The sequence below is a fragment of the Callorhinus ursinus genome, unplaced genomic scaffold (assembly GCF_003265705.2).
Source record: "Callorhinus ursinus isolate GAN/ISIS: 27379988/994484 unplaced genomic scaffold, GSC_fseal_2.0 scaffold4, whole genome shotgun sequence".
NCBI classification, from domain to species: Eukaryota; Metazoa; Chordata; class Mammalia; order Carnivora; family Otariidae; genus Callorhinus; species Callorhinus ursinus.
This window is the reverse complement of record NW_027397066.1, coordinates 41798121-41818735: the sequence shown is the minus strand read 5'-3', so window position 1 is coordinate 41818735 and position 20615 is coordinate 41798121. Positions and strand designations below refer to the sequence as shown.

Here is a 20615-nt window from a genome sequence, read left to right as displayed (position 1 = left end):
GCATGTGTCTATCACATCCTATAGTAATTATTTGACTACATATCTGTTTTCCTAGGACTCTTCGCTAGATGAAGTCCTCCCTCAAACAGGGCATCTTCTTACATGTCACTTATTCATGATATGGTGCCTAACACTCAGTAGATCTTGGCCTGTACTGACAGTAATGTCATGAAGATTTTACATTCTGCTAAGGAGTATCATAAAGCAATTACTCATAGTCCTGCCTATTTGTTATTCCATGAGTCTATAATGAACTCTGGTTTCATAGAAGAACCAGCTGCTTTCTGCTGAGGATCATCTTTCTCTTTTCAGGTGCCTAAAATAAGCTTGTCTTTCAAGACTCTACTCGGGGCGCCTGGGTGGCTCAGTCGGTTAAGTGTCTGCCTTCGGCTCAGGTCATGATCCCAGGGTCCTGGGATCGAGCCCCACATCGGGCTCCCTGCTCGGCGGGAAGCCTGCTTCTCCCTCTCCCACTCCCCTGCTTGTGTCCCCTCTCTCAGTGTGTCACTCTCTGTCAAATAAATAAATCTTTAAAAAAAAAGGACTCTACTTAAACTGAAGAGTTGATGAATATTTACTGAGGCATCAGAATCACCTTTATGGTGGAGGTAGCATTGCAGCTAAGCTTTGAAAATAAAAATTTTCACAAGCAGAGAAGCCCATAAATCACTAATAACCACTCTGAAAAGGCCTCTTCCTTCTTTGCTTTTAAACTGAGTTCCTTGCCTGGATAAGCTCCCTTAGTTCAGGATGTCTTTACCTCCCTACTCACCAGGGAAGAGTTTAAAGATGGATAGTTTGAAGATATTCTATAAACTTACGAACTTATCACACTACATTATTCCATATATTCTATTTATTTGTTTTCCATTTTATCATTTTGTGTGTGGGGGGGTGTATGTGTATGTGTGTAGTTTGTTGGTTCTTGGCAAAAAAAAAAAAGCAAAAACAACAACAAAGCAATAATTTTAATGTATCTATCCCTGGGAAGTACTGAAAGGGGTTGCTTAATAGATGATGATTAAAATGATGGCAAGAGGTAGAGATCAAATAAAAGTGCCTTGCTCAGTATCTACTTAGATAGTACTCATAAATGTGTTTTGCATGAATGTGGCATTTAGGCCCAACTGCGTTATTTACTTCCAACTTTAGTTATGGCACTTAAATCTCAATGTTCTTCAGTTTCTTCATCAGTAAATTGACATATTAAAATAACATATTACACCTGCTTCCTGGAAGGATAACAAAGTTAAATGAGATTTCAAATGTCAAAGCATTTTACAAGTTGGAGGCAAAATGGTGGTATGCTTTGGTTAGGCCTTTTATCCTTTAAACAACCTGAATAACTGCACATATGTAGAGTTTTCCTTCCTTTCTAGATACTTCAATGGGGAATTAAGCCCCCATTATCCATCTTCCTCTGCATTCTGACATATTTTAATACAAAATTTTATATTGCTAGTTCTTTCTGGAAAATTGTGTCATCTATTCACATCTATACTATTACATAAACTGCACACCCTTTAAGGGTGAGAACAAGTTTATTTCTGTATTCACCAGATAAGTGCTTAGTAAATCCTTAAGCTAAATATTGGTCATGCACATGAAGGACTTAGAAATTGGGCAAAGGGAGATATGCTTGGTTTTATGAGGAATAGGAAATAATTGCTATTTATTTTGAGCAAAGAAGTACAATCACATTGAAATAAGGTAAATCTGATTATCTTAAGTATGCAATTTCAGCAGGACTTGACTCCACCATAATATCGGAGGGCAAGAAATGGGTTTTTCCTGGATTCTCTTCCCTTTCTCTCTACCCTTTCTCCCAGGGTCATTTCATCCAGTCCCATGACTTTGTTTTTTTAAAGATATACTTATTTATTTGAGAGAGCAAGAGAGAAGGAGCACGTGAGCAGGGGGAGGGGCCAGGAGAGAGGGAGAGAATCTCAGGCAGACTTCCCACTGAGCATGGAGCCTGATACGGTCTCCTCATGGGGCTTGATCTTAAGACCCTGAGATCGCAACCTGAGCTGAAATCAAGAGCCGGGTGCTTAAGAGACTGTGCCACCCAGGCACCCCTAGTCCCATGACTTTTTATACTATCTATATGATATGCGTCACTGACAGCCAATGACTCCCAGCTTTCCATCTGCAGTCTCAACTTTTCCTTGAGCTCACTCTGATGTTTCACTGATGCCTTCCTTGGATATTTAATAGGCATATGAAATTTATGCCCCACACAGAACTTGTGAATTGCCTTCCCAAACCTGTTCTATCCCACTTCCATACTCCCTCTTAGTATCAGTAACCATTATCCAACATTGTTCCAGCCAAAACCCAAATGACCCTTGATTCCTCTCTTTCCCTTATGAGTCCTTCTCATACCTAAGAAAGTCCATTCGCAAGACTCATTAGCTCTTCCAGTAAAATATATCCCAAATCTAATTCCCCCCATCTCTACTGCCACACTGCATTTCAAGTAACACAAACCTTTCAGTGGTTTCCTGTTACACATAAAGTAAAATCCAAACTTCTACCATGTGACCTACAAGTCCCTTCATGATCTGGTAGCCCTGGGGTTGCATGTGGCCATATAGGTCATGCACTACACAACCTTCTAGGGTCCTCCACATCTCCTCATTCTTAGTCACTTTTGTCAACCCTTTTAGTGTCATTCCCTCACATTCTCTGGGCTTATCCCTCCCCCCCATTTCTTTAGGCCTGAATCCCAACTCTTCATTTACCTCTTGGTCCGTACCTTTGTTCCATTATATATACATGTCCAGTATTCTCAACATTTTAGCAGAAGGATGTCTTTACTCATTCACTGAAACTGAAATCTAACTTCCCTCAAGGATAGCACTTCTCCTACTCTTTCTATACCAGATGCTCACCATTTCCCTTCACCCTATTGTACTGCAGAACTGGGAGGTAGCATTGCCATTTCCCTGGCTATTGTGGGCCACCGCTGGACCATTATGGTTCCACTTTCCTGCGAAAATCCTCCTTGCCTGTACTTGGCACCCTCATTTACTACCTCTACCTTTCTCTCTTCATGTCCCCTCATTCACAGATATAATGTTGGAGTCTGATCCACAATCTTCCTTTTCTCTACCACTTGGCATCATGAGTGACTTGCACATCCTGCTTGTCTCAGATTTTTTGATCTCCTAGAATCCAATTATTCAGCAACCTCCATTTACTCCACTTTATCAGTCCACATTCAAGGCCATGCTCTGGATCTTATTACATCACAAAACTGTTCCTTCCTTGAATTTTAGGGGCCAAGCTATTTTCTTTGACCCCAATTTCATATTCTCCCCCCGCTTTTTAGATTCCATCTCATTTTTCACTTTTCTGACACTCCTCACTGTTGATTACTCTGTCCTCTTTGAAACTTGTTTCCCCCATAAGTCTACTCACTGGTTTCACTTCTTCAGCAGACCTGGAAATGTTGCTCAGAGCTCTGTCCATCACTCTCTTTGTCTTTCTTTTTTGTGCTCTCTTTAAGCAATCTCAAGCACACCTGTTTGCTGATGATTCCCAAATTATCAGACTTCTCTTCTGCAATCCACAATCATATATCCAACTGCTTACTAGATGTTTCCACCAGGATGTCCCACAGTACCTTCAAAACAATGAATCCCCACACCAAATAGGGTGGCTAATATCAAAAACAACAAAAGAAAATAATAAATGTTAGTGAGAATGTAGAGAAATTAGAACCCTTATGTCCTGTTGGTGGGAATCTAAAGTGGTACAGCAGCTATGGAAAACAGAGGGCCCTCAAAAAAATGAAAAATAGAATTACTATATGATCTAGTAATTCTGCTTCTGGGTACATATCTAACAGAATTGAAAGCAGGGTCTCAAAGCATTATTTGTACACCCACGGAACTACCAGCACTATTCACAACAGTCAAAATGTGAAAGCAATACAAATGTCCATTGACAGATGAATGGATAAAGAAAATGTAGTATACACAATGATATATACAATGGAATATAATTCAGCCTTAGAAAGGAAGAAAATTTTGACACATATGTTGGATGAACCTTGATGATATTACGCTAAGAGAAAAAACCAGCCATTGGGAAGAGTAAATGGGTAGTTGTTGTTTAATAGATATAAAGTTTCAGTTTTGCAAGATGAAAATTCTGGAGATTGGTTGTATAATATTGTGCAAATACTTAACTTTACTCAACTGTGTGCTTAAAAATGGTTAAGATGGTAAATCTTACAGATTTTCCCACAATTAAAAACAAAACAAAAAACCGTGTCCTAACTGAACTCAATACATTTATTCCTCAACCTGCTTCTCTTCTGGTTTTCCAAATCTAAGGGACAGCCACTTACCAGTCATCCAGGCAGAAAACTGGGTATGAACCTGAAATTCTCCCTCTGTCTCATCCTTTTTTGTCAATCCAGTCACCAGGCTTTTTGGCTCCATTTTCTTAACATTTCTTTATATACCCCATGCTGTCTAGCCCCTCTGTGGGTATCCTTATCTGTTCTCACCCAGAGTTGTTGCTGTGACAGCTTTCTAAATACTCTTCCTGTCCTAAATCTTACTCATTTAAGCTATTTTCCATTTAGAATACTTCCCCCCCCAAACTCCAGACGTGAACAAATTATATTCACTCCTAACAATACTTTAACTGTACTCCATAGGCTGCTACTGCTTAGAATCAAAAATAAGACTCACTCTGATCTAGTCCCTTTTTACTAGCTCAGAGCTCCTGTTTCAGTTTGGGCCTCTCTTCATACAATATATTCCCGCTATACTAAACTGTTTGTAGTCCCAGAGAACGTGTTGTATGCCTCTACACCTTTGTCCATGCTGCACTCTGTGTTTGAGCTACGAGGAATACTCCTCCCCATCCTGTCCACCTGGTGAACACCTGGTTTTCTTGGAAGACAAGTCAAAACTCATGTCTTATATGAAACTTCTGACCACTTCCCTTTTTCCTTCACTCAATCAGAATTTATTTTTCCTCCTTTGTAACTCTTATCCATTAAACAATTTATTGCTTCTGTAACATTATATCACATTTGCTTTCTTTACATATGTGGGTCTTTTATTTCAGATCCTTTTGAAGGCAAGACTGTGCCTTATTTCTATTTATATTCTCAATGCCAAACACAGTGTCTGCAATATTGTACATGTATATTAAAAGTTGAATATATCACTTATTATATGGATATAAATTGAAGATTTATTGATCATTTAGTCAACAAACATTTATTGAATACTTGCATATTTTCTAGTGTTGGAGAAACCAGGCCTCTAGTGCACAATCTTGTAGGAAAACGGGTATGCTAAAACCTACCTCATGATACGGCAAGTACTTAGCTGAGGTGAAAATTCTTCATGGATCAGGGAATTTATTAACCATTGTGCCTTTGGAGCCTACGTCAGTGACTATACTTAGTAAGTGTTTAATAAATAGTGGCTGAATTGAACAAAACCTGTGAAACATTCTGTGCTCAATCTGTTGACTTAATTGTGCAGGTATATAATATTCCAGGCAGGGATTAGGTGGAGAGAAATTGAGAAATCATGAAGGATTTTGGTGCCATTATAAGAAGTCAGGCTGTATCCTGCAAGCAACTGGACCAGGAGAGGCTTTTAAGCCGGAAAATGGTAGGGCCAGCTTGGTACATTAGGAAGAAAACTGAATTGGTGGGAGAAGAGATTAAGACTGGGAAATGATAGGGGATCATTGCTATTGCCCAGTTGAGTGATGATGTTGGATTAAGCCAGTGATGGCAAGGATGGAAGGGCCGAAGGGGCTGGATTCTAGGATTTTTGAAGTGGATGAAGGTTTAGTGCCAATGAGATGAGGGAAGATGGAGAAAGTGAAAACGAGACCAGTAGGTTTTTCATGAGGCTTGAGCGCTATAACGTATGAGACAGCCATTTATAAACTACAAAACATCACGTATCACTTGGTTGTTTTTATCTTCTCTGGCGTCTCTTAGTTTAGATGGGCAGAACGACTTTTAGAGATGTGTTCAGATCCAAGGAAAATATTAAATTTCGGAATAGCTTTTACTATTCCCGAGATTTCTGAAGATGCAGGAAAAGGTAATCCGAGCATAGAGAAGGAGAGGAAAAGAAAACAGTTGAGCTATTCACAGATCTTTCCACTTAGCCGGAGCGACGGAGCCCCACCCACTTCTTCCCAGCCCCACCGTCCTTCAGCGAGGTTCTCCTCGCTAGCCAATCACGGTCCGTCTACGTCATCACTGTGCGCCGACACTGGACAAGTCGGAGGCAGTACCACGTGTACTGTGTTGACTGTCAAAGCGTCAAGGAGCTCAATTCCCGGAAGCTGTGAGTTCTAAAAGAAGTTCCTGTACTCTAGTGTCCCGACTCTGCGAACCCCCAATCATGAGCGCTCCGGGAGTGCTCTCCTTTACCCAGCAAGGCTGGGAGCAGGTGCTGGCCAAAGTGAAATGGGCTCTGGTCTATCTGGACGCCGCCTGCGCGGAGAGCTTGCACTGGGGCTGCGGATCCACGCGACTCCTGGAGGCCGTGGGAGGGCCTGCGTGTCACCTGCGGGAGTTCGAGCCCGCAGCTGTCGGTGGTGGAGCCGAGCAGCCTAAGGCAGTGTTTGTGCTGAGCTGCCTGCTGAAAGGCCGGACCGTGGAGACCCTGCGGGATATCATCTGCCGCAGTCACTTCCAGTATTGTGTGGTGGTCACAGCCGTGAACCACGCTGTCCACCTCACCGCTAATCACGTGCCGGCGGCTGCCGCGGCAGAGCTGGAAGGGCAGCCGGTGTTCGAGCAACTGGAGGAGAAACTGTGTGAGTGGATGGGCAATATGAACTACACCGCCGAGGTGCTGCACGTCCCGTTGTTGCTCGCACCTGTTGCTCCCCACCTTGCCTTGACTCCAGCCTTTGCTTCCCTTTTTCCACTGCTACCCCAGGATGTGCATCTCCTTAACAGTGCCCGACCAGACAAGAGGAGGCTAGGAAGCCTGAGTGAGGTGGATGCCACCGCCCTGCCCCCTGAGCTGCTTCTGCAGATCAGGTGCCTGGTGTCAGGCCTCAGTTCTCTGTGTGAGCATTTAGGGGTGCGGGAGGAGTGTTTTGCTGTAGGTTCCCTCAGTCGGATCATCGCTGCAGATCTGGCTAATTATGGCCCTGCCAAGAACAGGAGGAAGACTGCCACAGGCAGGGCATCAGTGGTCTTTGTAGACAGAACTCTGGATCTCACGGGTAAGTGGGATTGCTATGGGTCTTACTAACCATTCTCCAAGGTTCTGGGACTTTCACTGATTCAGCATATATTTTATTGACTCTTACTGTATGTCAAGTTGAGGATACAAAGATGAGCTAGATGGACACAGTTCCTGATCTCATAGAGTTTGTCATCTAGAGTGGAATACAAACAAGCAAATTACCAATTACAATTCGTTAATTCGTTAGATGCTGTAATGGGTAAATACATCTTTAACACGCACTGTTTTGTTAAACAACTACATCTAACCAAAGATATTGGAGAAATTATGCTGACATCGAGAACTGTACACCTGGGTACTTTTTAGAAATGTGCAGATGTCAATATTTACAATAATCCTGCATAAGAGGGCTCTAATTTGTTGGAGAGGTGTTGACAGATGAACCAGTGGAAGGAAAACTGTACAACAATACATGAAATTATCATAGACAGTTTAGTTTTAGGTTTTTTTAAATGAGTGTTAATAAATAAACTTGAAGTATTACCAGAAATTGAGATTAAATACAATTGTAGAAAATATTTTCAAATGTTGATTTATTTACTCTTAGCTGTCATTCTACTGAAGATTGGGTAGATCATCTCAAATTTAATAATGTATCAATTATTTATATGCACAGAGAACAAACATAATCCTTAAAATAGATGAAGAAAAAACACTTTCTGATAGTGACATGTGCATATTGTCAAAGGTCAACTTCATTGTTCTCTAATTAGGTAGATATAATGCTGCTAGTAGGATAGTCTGGCCACACCCAAATTCAGGGAGAATGATCAGGAAACTGACATAGATAAACATTCTCCTTAGTAGGTTGGAAAAAAAGTAGAATAAAGTAAAAAAAAAAAAACCACAATAGCTGTATTTGAGTTTTTGACCTTATAAGATTAATTTTCAGATCATAAAATAGTAAGCTAAGTGGTAATACTGAGATGTAAGCTTAATTATGTGACCGGAAAAACAGGTGTCTAGTCTGTCATTGTGATTTAAGTATAAGTAAAAATTGTAACATCCCAGAACTAGAGAATTAAAATCACCTGAGGAGTTTATACTTGCTGAATTTTTGAGTGTGTGGTATATACTGTTTATACTTCTACTTTCTTATGCCCCTAAAATATGACATCATTTACTAATTAATCAGAGTCACATAGTGTTGTTCCCCCCACCCCACACACCCCTATGACTTCAGTTAGGCAGACTTTAATGTCCTGGCCCTCCAGCATCATGGTAACAGCTCTTTTAAGTCTTGACATGCCTTCCTTGTATATGACTCTTGAAAATAAAAGCCATCAGAAAACTTTCATATCTTCCCATCACCAAATTACCAGCCTTTGTTCATCTGTACCAACATTTTTTCTTCCCTTCCTTTGTATTGAAAAGATACATACTGTCCCTGCTACTATCTAATGCCAACTTCTTCACCTTTGCAGACTAGGTCCTCTCCATTTCACTTCCCTCATAGATTGACCTCTGTCACATACCCTACCCTGTTCCTAGATCATCATTTCAGAAAATCTTTTTTACTGGATTTTCCTGGTCAACATACAAATGGAATGTAACATCTCCTTCCTTAACACCTCATGCTCCTCCAACTTGTTTTATTTTTTGCTCCATTTTACAGCAAACTTGAAAGAGTTGTCCATACTTGCTATCTCTGCAATCATCTGCTCCAATTTTCCCTTGACTCCACTTCAGTTAGGATTTCCCCTCCGCAGTACTTCCCAGCAATTTCCTCTGTCAAGATCACAAATGGCCACCATATTGCCAAATCCAGTGTTCAGTTATCAAGATTCATTTTACTCAGTCTCAAAGCAGCATCTGACACAGCGGAGTAGAGGATTCAAAGAGTTAAAAATAATAATAAAAAATATTAAAAGATGCACAAAAGATATACAGATACGTAGTTTCTTGTGTAACCCCATCAGAATGTAAATCTGACATGTCGTTTGTTTGCTCACAGCCCGCTCACAGCCCTCCCACAGCCATCCATCACACCTACTGTCAAATCCAGATTCCTTACCATTGTTTTCAAGGCCATATGTGACCTGCCTGTGTGTAGCTTTCCTACTCGTCTCCCACTGATCTCCCCTCACACATTACTTTCCCACCACACTGCCCACCTGGCCATCCCTCAACATGCCAAGTATGTTCCAGCCTCAGGGCCTTTGGAGTTCCTCTGCAGCTCAGCTTGGAATGTTCTTCATTCAGGTATCTACATGGCTTTCTTGTTCGCTTCCTTTGAATCTCTGCTCAGATTTCTGCTTCTCAAACAAGCCTTCCCTGACCACTTTCTTTAGCTACTCTGTTACCCTAATTGGCATTAGTTTGTTCCTATGGTCCTAGTAACTTATAAAGTGAAGTTTTTTTTAATGCATACCTTTGGAATAACCACTCAAACTATCTTCCAGATGAACAGATTAATGATTCATTTGTGTCAAAGATGTTTCAACATAGTGTTATAATCCCATGTTGGTAATATTCAGGGCTGATTTTCAGTTGGTACATAGCTGTGGTGTAAAACCTGTTTTTTAAACATTAAAATTCTTCTGTATTATTGAGTAAAGAGAAATCCTCTACTTATTGGGACTACAAGTCACCCAATGCTGTTACCTGGTGGAGAAGAGCAATAGGGCCTAGGAGAGTGCTGGTGTGGACACAGTTGGTCCTCCAGAGCTGCTGAGGGTACTAAGGCAGCGAGGGTGGTCTTGATGGTTGTGGAGATGCAGCACTTGCCCTCTGCTCCAAGGTGGCCCCAAACTCAATGGTGTGGTAGGTAGGTGGTTTGGTGGCCTTACAGTCGTCATGGGTGCTCTCTGTCCTTGGTCCAGACTCTGATGTCCAGGAACATACCTGATCACCATGCTCAAATTTTTTTCTGATCTGTCTTGAATGTAACAAACATAAGGAGCTGGGGAGTCATAACACTGAATTTAATGGAGAAGCTGTTACAAGAGTTTGGTGTGGATCTTAGATCAAACTGTGACTTAGATTAGTGCATTGTTTAGCCAGTGATAGTTGCAGCAAACCAAAGATTACACCAACATTTCTAAAAATTAAAAGCTGATTTGGGAATTATTGGAATGACTTGAGTGGTCTGAATTTCAATTTAACTTACTTGACAGCAGTTTTAATATAGAAATCAGAAAGAAATACATTTTTAGGTTTTGATTTAGGTGTGAATATCCATAAACACATGTTAACTTTTTATTATTAGTTGTTAAATATTTTGGCTAACATCCTTGATAATTTACCATTAAAAGATTTTTATGCTTATATATCTTCTTAGATGTAAAATTAGCACTATCAAGAATAACCTCCAACAATTCATAAATATCCAACATTCTTAACATCCTCCTTACAGTACAGACAAGTTTCTTTCTCATCTTTTTGTCATCATCTTTGCTGAAAGTAATATTAATTTGTCTAATATTTGGTTTATTTTTTTCAGCAAACACTTATTGAAGGCCTACTGAGTGCCAGGATTGTTCCAGGTCTAGGGAAACAGTGATGAACAAGATAGACAATTTCCTTGCTCTCCTGAAGCAGTTGATAAGCTCTCAGCACTTAAAAACATAGAAAGTTTGTTGTAATTATTTGAGAAGTAAATGGTCGCTCATGTCTGTTTGCTATGATTTTGGCTTACTTTTACCCTGTGTAGACCACCCAGAAGCTTGTGTCTCTGCAGACAGAGTACATCAGGCATGTTTGCACAGGGGATTTAAGCACAATATTCTATGGACTATTCTGGCTTCTGATTTGTTTCAGGGGAGAATTAAAAAGGTAGATGTGATTTATGAATCTCTAAAAGATTTGAGTCTGGTTTCCTTTCCATTCTTTTTTGGCTCTTAGGATTGACTAGAGTGCTTCAAGTCCAAAATAAAAAGATAGGAGGTGGCAGTAACTCTGGGAATTAAATTTCTTCTCCTGGTTCAGTTCTTCTGAATTTTAGTTCCATGTTAATTTTTAAGTTAAATCAATTCAATTAAAGATATACTGCCAATACAAAGGGTGGCTCCTATTCCTGGGATTATGATACAGTGATGCATTTATATTTGCTTTAAGGTGTGTATATTACTTGTTAAAGTATTGAAATTTGAGACTATTAATAGTTAACATTTGAGAGCATATTACTTTTCTGAGCACTTTATATATCTAAGCTCTTTTAATTTTCACAGTAGTTCTTTGAGGTATTATAATTATCCCCATTTTACAGATGAGGAAACAGAGAAATTGAGGAGCTAAGTAACTTGCCCAAGATCACGCAGCTAGTAAGTAGCAGTCAGGATTTGAACCTTGGCAGTTTACTCCAGAGCTTATGCTCATAATCCGTCTTGTATATGTTACTACAGAGAAAAGTTTGAGAAGCCTTGTCCTAAATAGTACAGATTCTGCTGCTAGGGTGTCCAGAAGCTAACAGTTTCGGAGACTAAACACAGTTTTTGGGCCCTGGTGCTGCCATAGTGTTCAGAAAAGTGACTTATTCTTCCCCCAATCTGATTTTCCACAAAATACAAAATAATCAAGCAATATCTTCATTTTAGAGTTCAGTAGATACTGTTTAAAATAAACATAAGTGTGAGACACGATTTAGAAGCCCTTTAAGGCTCTGATTAGATGGCAGGTGTTAGATCCAGGCCCGTATCATAATTTCAAGTCCTGGCTTAGTAACTTAGTTGTTGTTTGATCTTCGCTGAAGCTTTTGAGGGTTTTCTTATTTGTGAACAGGGTAAAATAGTGACCTTAAAGTGCTGTTGGAAGGATATGAAATCATTCATTCACTCATTCATTCATTCAATGTATAACTAATATAGTGGGTAAGATTAAAAAGTGATAGGGTTTCCATTTTAGATAGCATAGTCTGGGAAGGCCTTTCTGTGGCTGTGACATTTGAGCAGAGATGGAAAGAAGAGAGGAAGCAGGCCGTATAGCTGTCTTGGTGTAGAACATAAAGACCCAGCAGCAGGTGCAAAGGATCTGAGGTGGGAATATGTTTGACATGTTTGAGGAACAGTAGGAGGCCAGTGTGGGTCCCTTCATCTTGCCCCAGGAGGAGATGAAGTTGGAGAGATAGGCAGAGGCAGTGCACTGTCGGGCAAAGTAAGGACTTACGTAAAAGCCAAAGTATGATAGGAAACTTGGGGGAGTTTTGAGCTGTGATGTGACATGATCAGACTTATGTTATATGGGATCATACATGAAAGGAATGAGGGGATTGAGGTCGATCCTCAATGTATGGTAGCTGCTACTACTATCTAGGTTGTGTAATAGGCATGAGTGATTAGTTATGGTAGGCTTAGCTCTGCCTCTTTCTAGTCATAAGTCATTGGGCAAGTGCCTACCTGGGGGAAGGTATCCATTTCCTGATCTGTAAAATCAAGATACCTATTCACAAGGTTGTTGAGAGTGTAACATAAGTTAACACATCTAGCTCCTGAAACAGTGCCTGCTATGTAAAAGGCACTGGGAAATGTTTCTTACTTTTGTTAATTAATGATATGCATTTAAAATTAAAATTATCGTATGGTTTAATTTATATGTGGCACATAAGGAGTAGCATTGAGGACATTAGGAGAAGGAAGGGAAAAATGAAGGGGGTGAATCAGAGGGGGAGACGAACTATGAGAAACTATGGACTCTGAGAAACAAACTGAGGGTTTCCGAGGGGAGGTGGGTAGGGAGCTGGGTAAGCCCGGTGATGGGTATTAAGGAGGCAGTGAGCACTGGGTGTTATACACAACCAATGAATCATGGAACACTACATCAACAGCTAATGAAAGTACTGTATGGTGACTAACAACATAATAAAAAATAATAAAATTACTTAAGTTTTATTACTTCAAATATGTTTTCTCCCTAAGTATAAGACTAAGAGCATAAATACGAGAATGATTTGCCATACGTATAACCCAGAAGAATTCTCTTACCTGACCTCTTACCTGCCACTAAAGGAAATGAGAGTTGGTTAGAATTAACCATTTGTCAGGAACTATATTCTGTCATACCTAGAGAAAAAAAAAAAAAGGAGAATAAGCGAGATTCCTCCTATCTGATCCTGCAACATTACTACAATTTTGGTTACTTAGGAAAGTGTGAAGAATGGTATGGATGATACCTATTCATTTCATAAATGTTTTTTGAGCAACTTTTATATACAGGTTCTGTGCTAGGTGATAGTGACATAAAGCCTCACTACTCAGTGTGTCCTGGGGACTGGAAGCCTTAGCTCAGCTGAAGCTAATTAAAAATGCAGAACCTTAGGCCTCACCACAGACTTATGAATCAGAATCTGTATTTTAACAAATCTTTAGGTGGCTTGGATGTACAGTAAAGTTTGAGAAGTGTTGATGTAAAACGCAGTCAAGGCTCTTGTCCATGAGGAACTCAGAGTCAAATGAAGAAGCACAAAGCTCAGTAAATTATAGTATGAATGATATGTGCCTTCATAGGGTTTAGGTACAAAATTCTCCTTTAAGGGGTGGCCATTTCTAGACCAGTGGTTCTGAACCTCGTTTCACATTCGAACCACCCCAGAAAGTCTGATTCTTAAAAATGGGTCTGGGCAGAGGCTAGAATCAGAATTCTTTTAAAAGCCCCCCACATGTGCAAAGATGTAAGAAGGCACACAGATTGTTCTGGGAATTCTTTTTTAGATCATTTTTTATTAGGGCTTAAGGTGCATGAGGGTTGGGATGCATGAAGGAATGGTAAGAGATGAGGAAGCCTGATGGCGATGATGAGGAAGGAGGTCGGGGCCGTGTTACAAAAGCCTTAAATTTCATGCTCAGTGAGGAGTCTTAACAAAGTTTTAGGCAGGCAAAGTGCATGTACACATTTCCTGTTGAATGAGTTCTCTGGTGGACAATGTGGTGAAATAGATGTATTGATTCCAAAGTGTGACCTGAGAAGTGAGTCAGACTCTGGTGGGATGGGTTTTGTTGTTGTTGTTGTTGTTGTTGTTCTGCTTGCTTTTGTTCCCTGTAGTCCAGTTTATTAAAGCATAATTTACATATGTAATATTTATCATTTTTAGTGCATAATTTTGTCAAAAAACATACAGTTGTGAAACTAACATCCACAGTCAAGACTTGTGGAGACTGATCGGAAGGCTACTGTAATATCTAGGTGAGAAATGATGTGAGTTTAAATTGAGTCAATAATAGAAAGAGTGAAGAAAGGAGTAGTTGAGTAGTTAGGTGAGAGAATTAACAGAGTGGTGACTGATATAATGGTAGAGGATTAAGAGAAGACGTGCCAAGTGTTCTAGCTTGGGCAATTTCAGAATCTATGCCCTGTGATGGGAAAGGTAGGAGTAGATTCAAGTTAGGAGCAATATAATGAATGTTACGTGGCTCTCTTATCTAACATTTCTGTGTGGGGAAAGGTATTTATGGAGTAAACTTGTATATGTAGTGCCTTATTATTATCCTACCCCCAACAGCTTCCCCTGCAAAGTCCTACCTGGTAAATGGCATTCTTAAGCAGCCTTTTTACTAGTATGCAGTATCTAATATACACCCTTTGTACTAGATTTGACTGATGTGAGGCAGCCATAGGTGGTTTTAGAAATAGTAGTGTTAGTAGTACTAGTAAGAGTAGTATTAGAGATCTAATAACTAACACTCCTTTCCCCATCAGAGTCTGAATCAATTGAATATGAGATAAAAAGTCAGGTGGAGGCCAAAATACTCGTTATATTGTAGATACAGTGAACAATTAAGGAATGTGGCTTATATCTATGGACAAGTGAGCTTCCTAATACCGAATCCCAGAGTAGAAAGGTTTACCCACACAGCAGGAAGACTGAACCAGAGCAAGTCTTTTTCCCCTCTTCCCAAGGGCAGAACCTATATTAGGAAGAGTAAGTAGAGCAGAACCTGATAGTCCAGGGTAAAAGTGATTGATTGAAGGAGGTAAAGCAATTTCAAGAGTGTTATACTAATTGTTGTCCATCTACATAGAAGGGAACATTAGGAATAATAAATATCCTGTTCTACAAGGCAGAAATATAATCAAATACTGAAACATCTCAAACTAATGAAAGACAGTCACAGATACTTGAGAATGAATAATGGGGAATCAGAAAGGAAGTGACTTTTTGAATATACTAATTCCAGGAGTCCAGTAGCTCTATCTCAACACAGAGACAATATACACAACCCAAAAATATTGTCTGTGAAATGTAGAAAATGCTATTGTTGCACTTCTATCTTTTTAGCCATACTGCAGTGTAAGTTCTTGTGAGGGCTCCTAATTTTTTTACAAGTTTTTTTTTAAGATTTTATTTATTTATTTGAGAGAGAGAGAGAGAGAGAGGGCACGTGTTGTTAAGTCTAGCCATTCTGACAGGTGTGAGGTGATATCTCACCATGATTTTGATCTGTATTTCCCTGATGATGAGTGATGTTGAGCATCTTTTCATGTGTCTGTTAGCCAACTGTAAGTCTTCTTTGGAAAAATGTCTCTTCATGTCCTCTGACCATTTCTTAACTGGATTATTTATTTTTTTGGTGTTGTGTTTGATAAGTTCTTTATAGATTTTGGATACTAACCCTTTATCAGATATGTCATTTGCAAATATCTTCTTCCATTCTGTAGGTTGCCTTTTAGTTTTGCTGATTGTTTCCTTCCCTGTGCAGAAGCTTTTTATTTTGATGAAATCCCAATAGTTCTAGTAAGAATTTGCTATGGCTGAGGTCAAAGAGGTTGCTGCCTGTGTTCTCCTCTAGGATTTTTTGTGAGAGAGAGAGAGAGAGAGAGAGAGAGAGAGAGAATCTTAAGCAGGCTCCATGCTTAGCACGGAGCCCAATGTGGGACTCAATCTCAGGACCCTGAGATTATGACCTGAGCAGAAATCAGGAGCCAGATGCTTAGTTGACTAAGCCACCCAGGTACCCTTCCTCTAGGATTTTATGGTTTCCTATCTCATATTTAGGTCTTTCACCCATTTTGAATTTATTTTTGTGTTTGGTGTTAGAAAGTGGTCCAGCTATATTCTTCTGCATGTCGCCATCCAGTCTTACCAACACCATTTGTTGAAGAGACTGTCCTTTTTCCATTGGATATTCTTCCCTGCTTTGCCGAGGATCAGTTGACCGTATAGTTCTGGGTCCATTTCCGGGTTTTCTGTTCTGTTCCATTGATCTATATGTCTGTTTTTGTGCCAGTACCATATTGTCTTGATGACTGCAGGTTGAAGTCTGGAATTGTGATATCTCCAGCTTTTTCAGCATTACTTTGGCTATTCTGGGTCTTTTATGGTTCCATGCAAATTTTAGGATTGTTTGGTCTAGCTCTGTGAAAAATGCTGATTGTATTTTGATAGGTATTGCATTAAATGTGTAGATTGCTTTGGGTAGTATAGACCCTTTTAACAGTATTTGTTCTTCCAGTCCATGAGCATGGAATGTTTTTCCGTTTCTTTGTGTTATCTTCAATTTCTTTCATAAATGGTCTGTAGTTTTCAGAGTACAGATCTTTTACCTCTTTTTTTTTTTTAAGATTTTATTCATTTATTTGAGAAAGAGAGAGCAAGAGAGCACAAGCAGGGGGAGCAGCAGAAAGGAGGGAGAAGCAGGCTCCCCACTGAGCAGGGAGCCTGACATAGGGCTCAATCCCAGGACCCTGGGATCACGACCCCAGCCAAAAGCAGATGCTCAACTGACTGATCCACCCAGGTGTCCCTTACCTCTTTGGTTAGGTTTATTCCTAGGTATCTTATGGTTTTTGGTGGAATTGTAAATGGAGTTGACTCCTTGATTTCTCTTTCTGCTGTTTCATTATTAGTGTATCGAAACACAGCAGGTCTCTGTACATTGATTTTGTATCCTGCAACTTTGCTGAATTCATGTATAAGCCTTAGCAATTTTTTGGTGAAGTCTTTTGGCTTTTCTACATACAGTATCATGTCATCTGCAAATAGTGAAGTTTCGCTTCTTCCCTGCCAATTTGGATGCCATTTATTTATTTTTGTTGTCTGATTGGTGAGGCTAGAACTTCCAGTACTGTGTTAAGTAACAATGGTGAGAATGGACATCCCTGTCTTGTTCCTGACTGAAGAGAAAAAGCTCTCAGTTTTTCCCCATTGAGGATGATATTAGCTGTAGGTATGGCCTTTATGAGGATGAGGTATGTTCCCTCTGTCCCTATTTTGTTGAGGGTTTTTAGCAAGAATGGATGCTGTATTTTGTCAAATGCTTCCCTGCATCTACTGAGAGGATCATATGGTTCTTATCCTTTCTTTTATTAATGTGGTGTATCACATTGATTGATTTGTGGTTATTGAACCACCCCTGCAGCCCAGGAATAAATCCCACTTGATCGTGGTGACTAATTCTTTTAATGCACTGTTGGACTTGATTTGCTACTATGTTGTTGAGAATTTTTATATCCATGTTCATTAGGGATATTGGCCTGTAATTGTCCTGTTTAATGGGGTCGTTGTCTGGTTTGGAATCAAGGTAATGCTGGCTTCATAGAATGAGTTTGGAAGTTTTCCTTCCATTTCTATTTTTTGAAATAGTTTGAGAAGAATAGGTATTAACTCTTCTTTAAATGTCTGATAGAATACCCATGGGAAGCCATCTGGCCCTAGACTTTTGTTTGTTGGGAGATTTTTGATTGATTCAATTCTTTGCTGTGTATGGGTCTGTTCGAATTTTTTATTTTTTCCTGTTTCAGTTTTGGCGGTTTGTATGTTTCTAGGAATTTATCTATTTCTTCCAGATTGCTGAGGTATTTGTTGGCATATAATGTTTCATAATATTCTCCTATAATTGTTGGTATTTCTGTGGTGTTGGTTGTGATCTCTCCTCTTTCATTAATGATTTTATTTATTTGGGTCCTTTTTCTTTTCTTTATGATAAGTCTGCCTAGGGGTTTATCAATTGTATTTTATTTTTTTTTATGTGAAGTGTTTTTTTTTTTTAAATTTTATTATGTTATGTTAGTTGCCGTACAATACATCGTTAGTTTTTGATGTGGTGATCCACAATCCATTGTTTTCGTATAACACCCCGTGCTCCATGCAGTACGTGCCCTCCTTAATACCCATCACCGGGCTAGCCCATCCCCCCACCCCCTCCCCTCTAAAACCCTGTTTGTTTCTCAGAGTCCACAGTCTCTCATGGTTCGTCTCTCCCTCCAATTTCCCCGCTCATTTTTCCCTTCCTTCTCCTAATGTCCTCCCTGCTATTCCTTATGTTCCACAAATAAGTGAAACCATATGATAATTGACTTTCTCTGCTTGACTTATTTCACTGAGCATAATCTCCTCCAGTCCCATCCATGTTGATGTAAAAGTTGGGTATTCATCCTTTCTGATGCCTGAGTAATATTCCATTGCATATATGGACCACATCTTCTTTATCCATTCATCTGTTGAAGGGCATCTCAGCTCTTTCCACAGTTTGGCTATTGCAGACATTGCTGCTATGCACATTGGGGTGCATATGGCCCTTCTTTTCACTACATCTGTGTCTTTGGGATAAATACCCAGAAGTGCAATTGCTGGGTCATAGGGTAGCTCTGTTTTTAATTTTTTGAGGAACCTCCACACTGTTTTCCAAAGTGGCTGTACCGACTTGCATTCCCACCAACAGTGTGAGAGGGTTCCCCTTTCTCCCCAACCTCTCCAACATTTGTTGTTTCTTGCCTTGTCGATTTTTGCCATTCTAACTGGTGTAAGGTGGTATCTCAATGTGGTTTTGATTTGAACTTCCCTGATGGCTAATGATGATGAACACTTTTTCATGTGTCTGTTAGCCATTTGTATGTCTTCTTCAGAGAAGTGTCTTTTCATATCTTCTGCCCATTTTTTGACTTGATTATTTGTTTTTTGGGTGTTGAGTTTGAGAAGTTCTTTAACAGATCTTGGATACCAGCCCTTTCTCTGTAGTGTCATTTGCAAATATCTTCTCCCATTCTGTGGGTTGTCTCTTTGTTTTGTTGACTGTTTCCTTTGCTGTGCAGAAGCTTTTTATCTTGATGAAGTCCCAAAAGTTCATTTTTGTTTTTGTTTCACTAGCTTTTGGAGATGTATCTTGAAAGAAGTTGCTGTGGCCGATGTCAAAGTGGTTACTGCCTATGTTCTCCTCTAGGATTTTGATGGATTCCTGTCTCACATTGCGGTTTTTCATCCGTTTTTATTAATTCTTCCAAAGAATCATCTCTTAGTTTCATCTGTTCTGTTTTTTGTTTGTTTGTTTCTATATTGTTTATTTCTGCTCTAATCTTTATTATTTCTCTTCTGCTGCTGGTTTTAGCCTTTATTTGTTGTTCCTTTTCTAGCTCCTTTAGGTGTAAGGTTGGGTGTGTCTTTGAGACTGTTCTTGCTTCTTGAGGTAGGCTTGTATTGCTATATACTTCCCTCTTAGGACTGCCTTTGCTGCATCCCAAAACTTTTGGGCTGTCATGTTTTCATTTTCATTTGCTTCCATGTATTTTTAAATTTCTTCTTTAATTTCCTGGTTTACCCATTTATTCTTTAGTAGGGTGTTCTTTAACTCCATGTATTTGTGGTTTTTCCAAATGTGTGTGTGTGTGTGTGTGTGTGTGTGTGTGTGTGTGTGTGTGTGTGTGTTTGACTTCAAGTTTCATACTGTTGTGGTCTAAAAATATGCATGGTATTATCTCAATCTTTTTGTACTTGTCGAGGCCTGATTTGTGATCTATTCTGGATCATGTTCCATGTGGACTTGAAAAGAATGTGTACTCTGCTGCTTTATGGTGAAATGTTCTGTATATATCTGTTCAGTCCATCTGGTCCAGTGCGTCATTCAGAGCACTGGACCAGATGTTTCCTTTTTGATCTTCTGCTTAGATGATCTGTCCACTGCTGTAAGTGGGATGTTAAAGTCCCTTACTATTATTGTATTATTACCAGTGAGTTTCTTTATGTTGTTATTTATTGATTTATATATTTGGGTGCTCCCAAGTTGGGGACATAAATATTTACAATTGTTAGATGTTCTTGTTGGATAGACCCCTTAATTATGGTATAGTGTCCTTTTTCCTCTCCTGTAACAGTCTTTGGCTTAAAATCTAGTTTGTCTGATATAAGTATAGCTACTCTGACTTTCTTTTGATGTCCATTAGCATGATAGATGGCTCTCCATCTCCTAACTTTCAGCCTGCAGGTGTTTTTAGGTCTAAAATGAGCCTCTTGTAGGCAGCATATGGATGGGTCTTATTATTATTATTTTTTATCCATTCTGATACCCTATGTCTTTTGATTGGAGCAGTTAGTCCATTTACATTCAGCGTGATTACTGATAGATATGAATGTAGTGCCATTGTGTTACCTGTAAAGTGATGTTTCTGGTGATGTCCTTTGTTCCTTTTTCTTGTCTTTGTTGCTTTTGGTTTTTCTTT

At 39.6% G+C, this 20615-nt stretch overlaps 1 protein-coding gene across 2 annotated transcripts in view; it reads left to right on the top strand.

Annotated features, from left to right (window-relative positions):
- The first annotated feature begins 6282 nt into the window (after positions 1-6282).
- SCFD2 (sec1 family domain containing 2) overlaps positions 6283-20615 on the top strand; it is a 456513-nt gene continuing 442180 nt past the window's right edge. Inside the window, exon 1 of one of the 2 annotated variants that reach the window (XM_073891668.1) lies at positions 6283-7230. In XM_073891668.1, coding sequence (XP_073747769.1) covers positions 6396-7230 — 835 coding nt within the window. In that variant the 5' untranslated portion in view covers positions 6283-6395. The remainder of the gene's footprint in view (positions 7231-20615) is intronic. The other variant, XM_025887412.2, reaches the window with a different exon arrangement.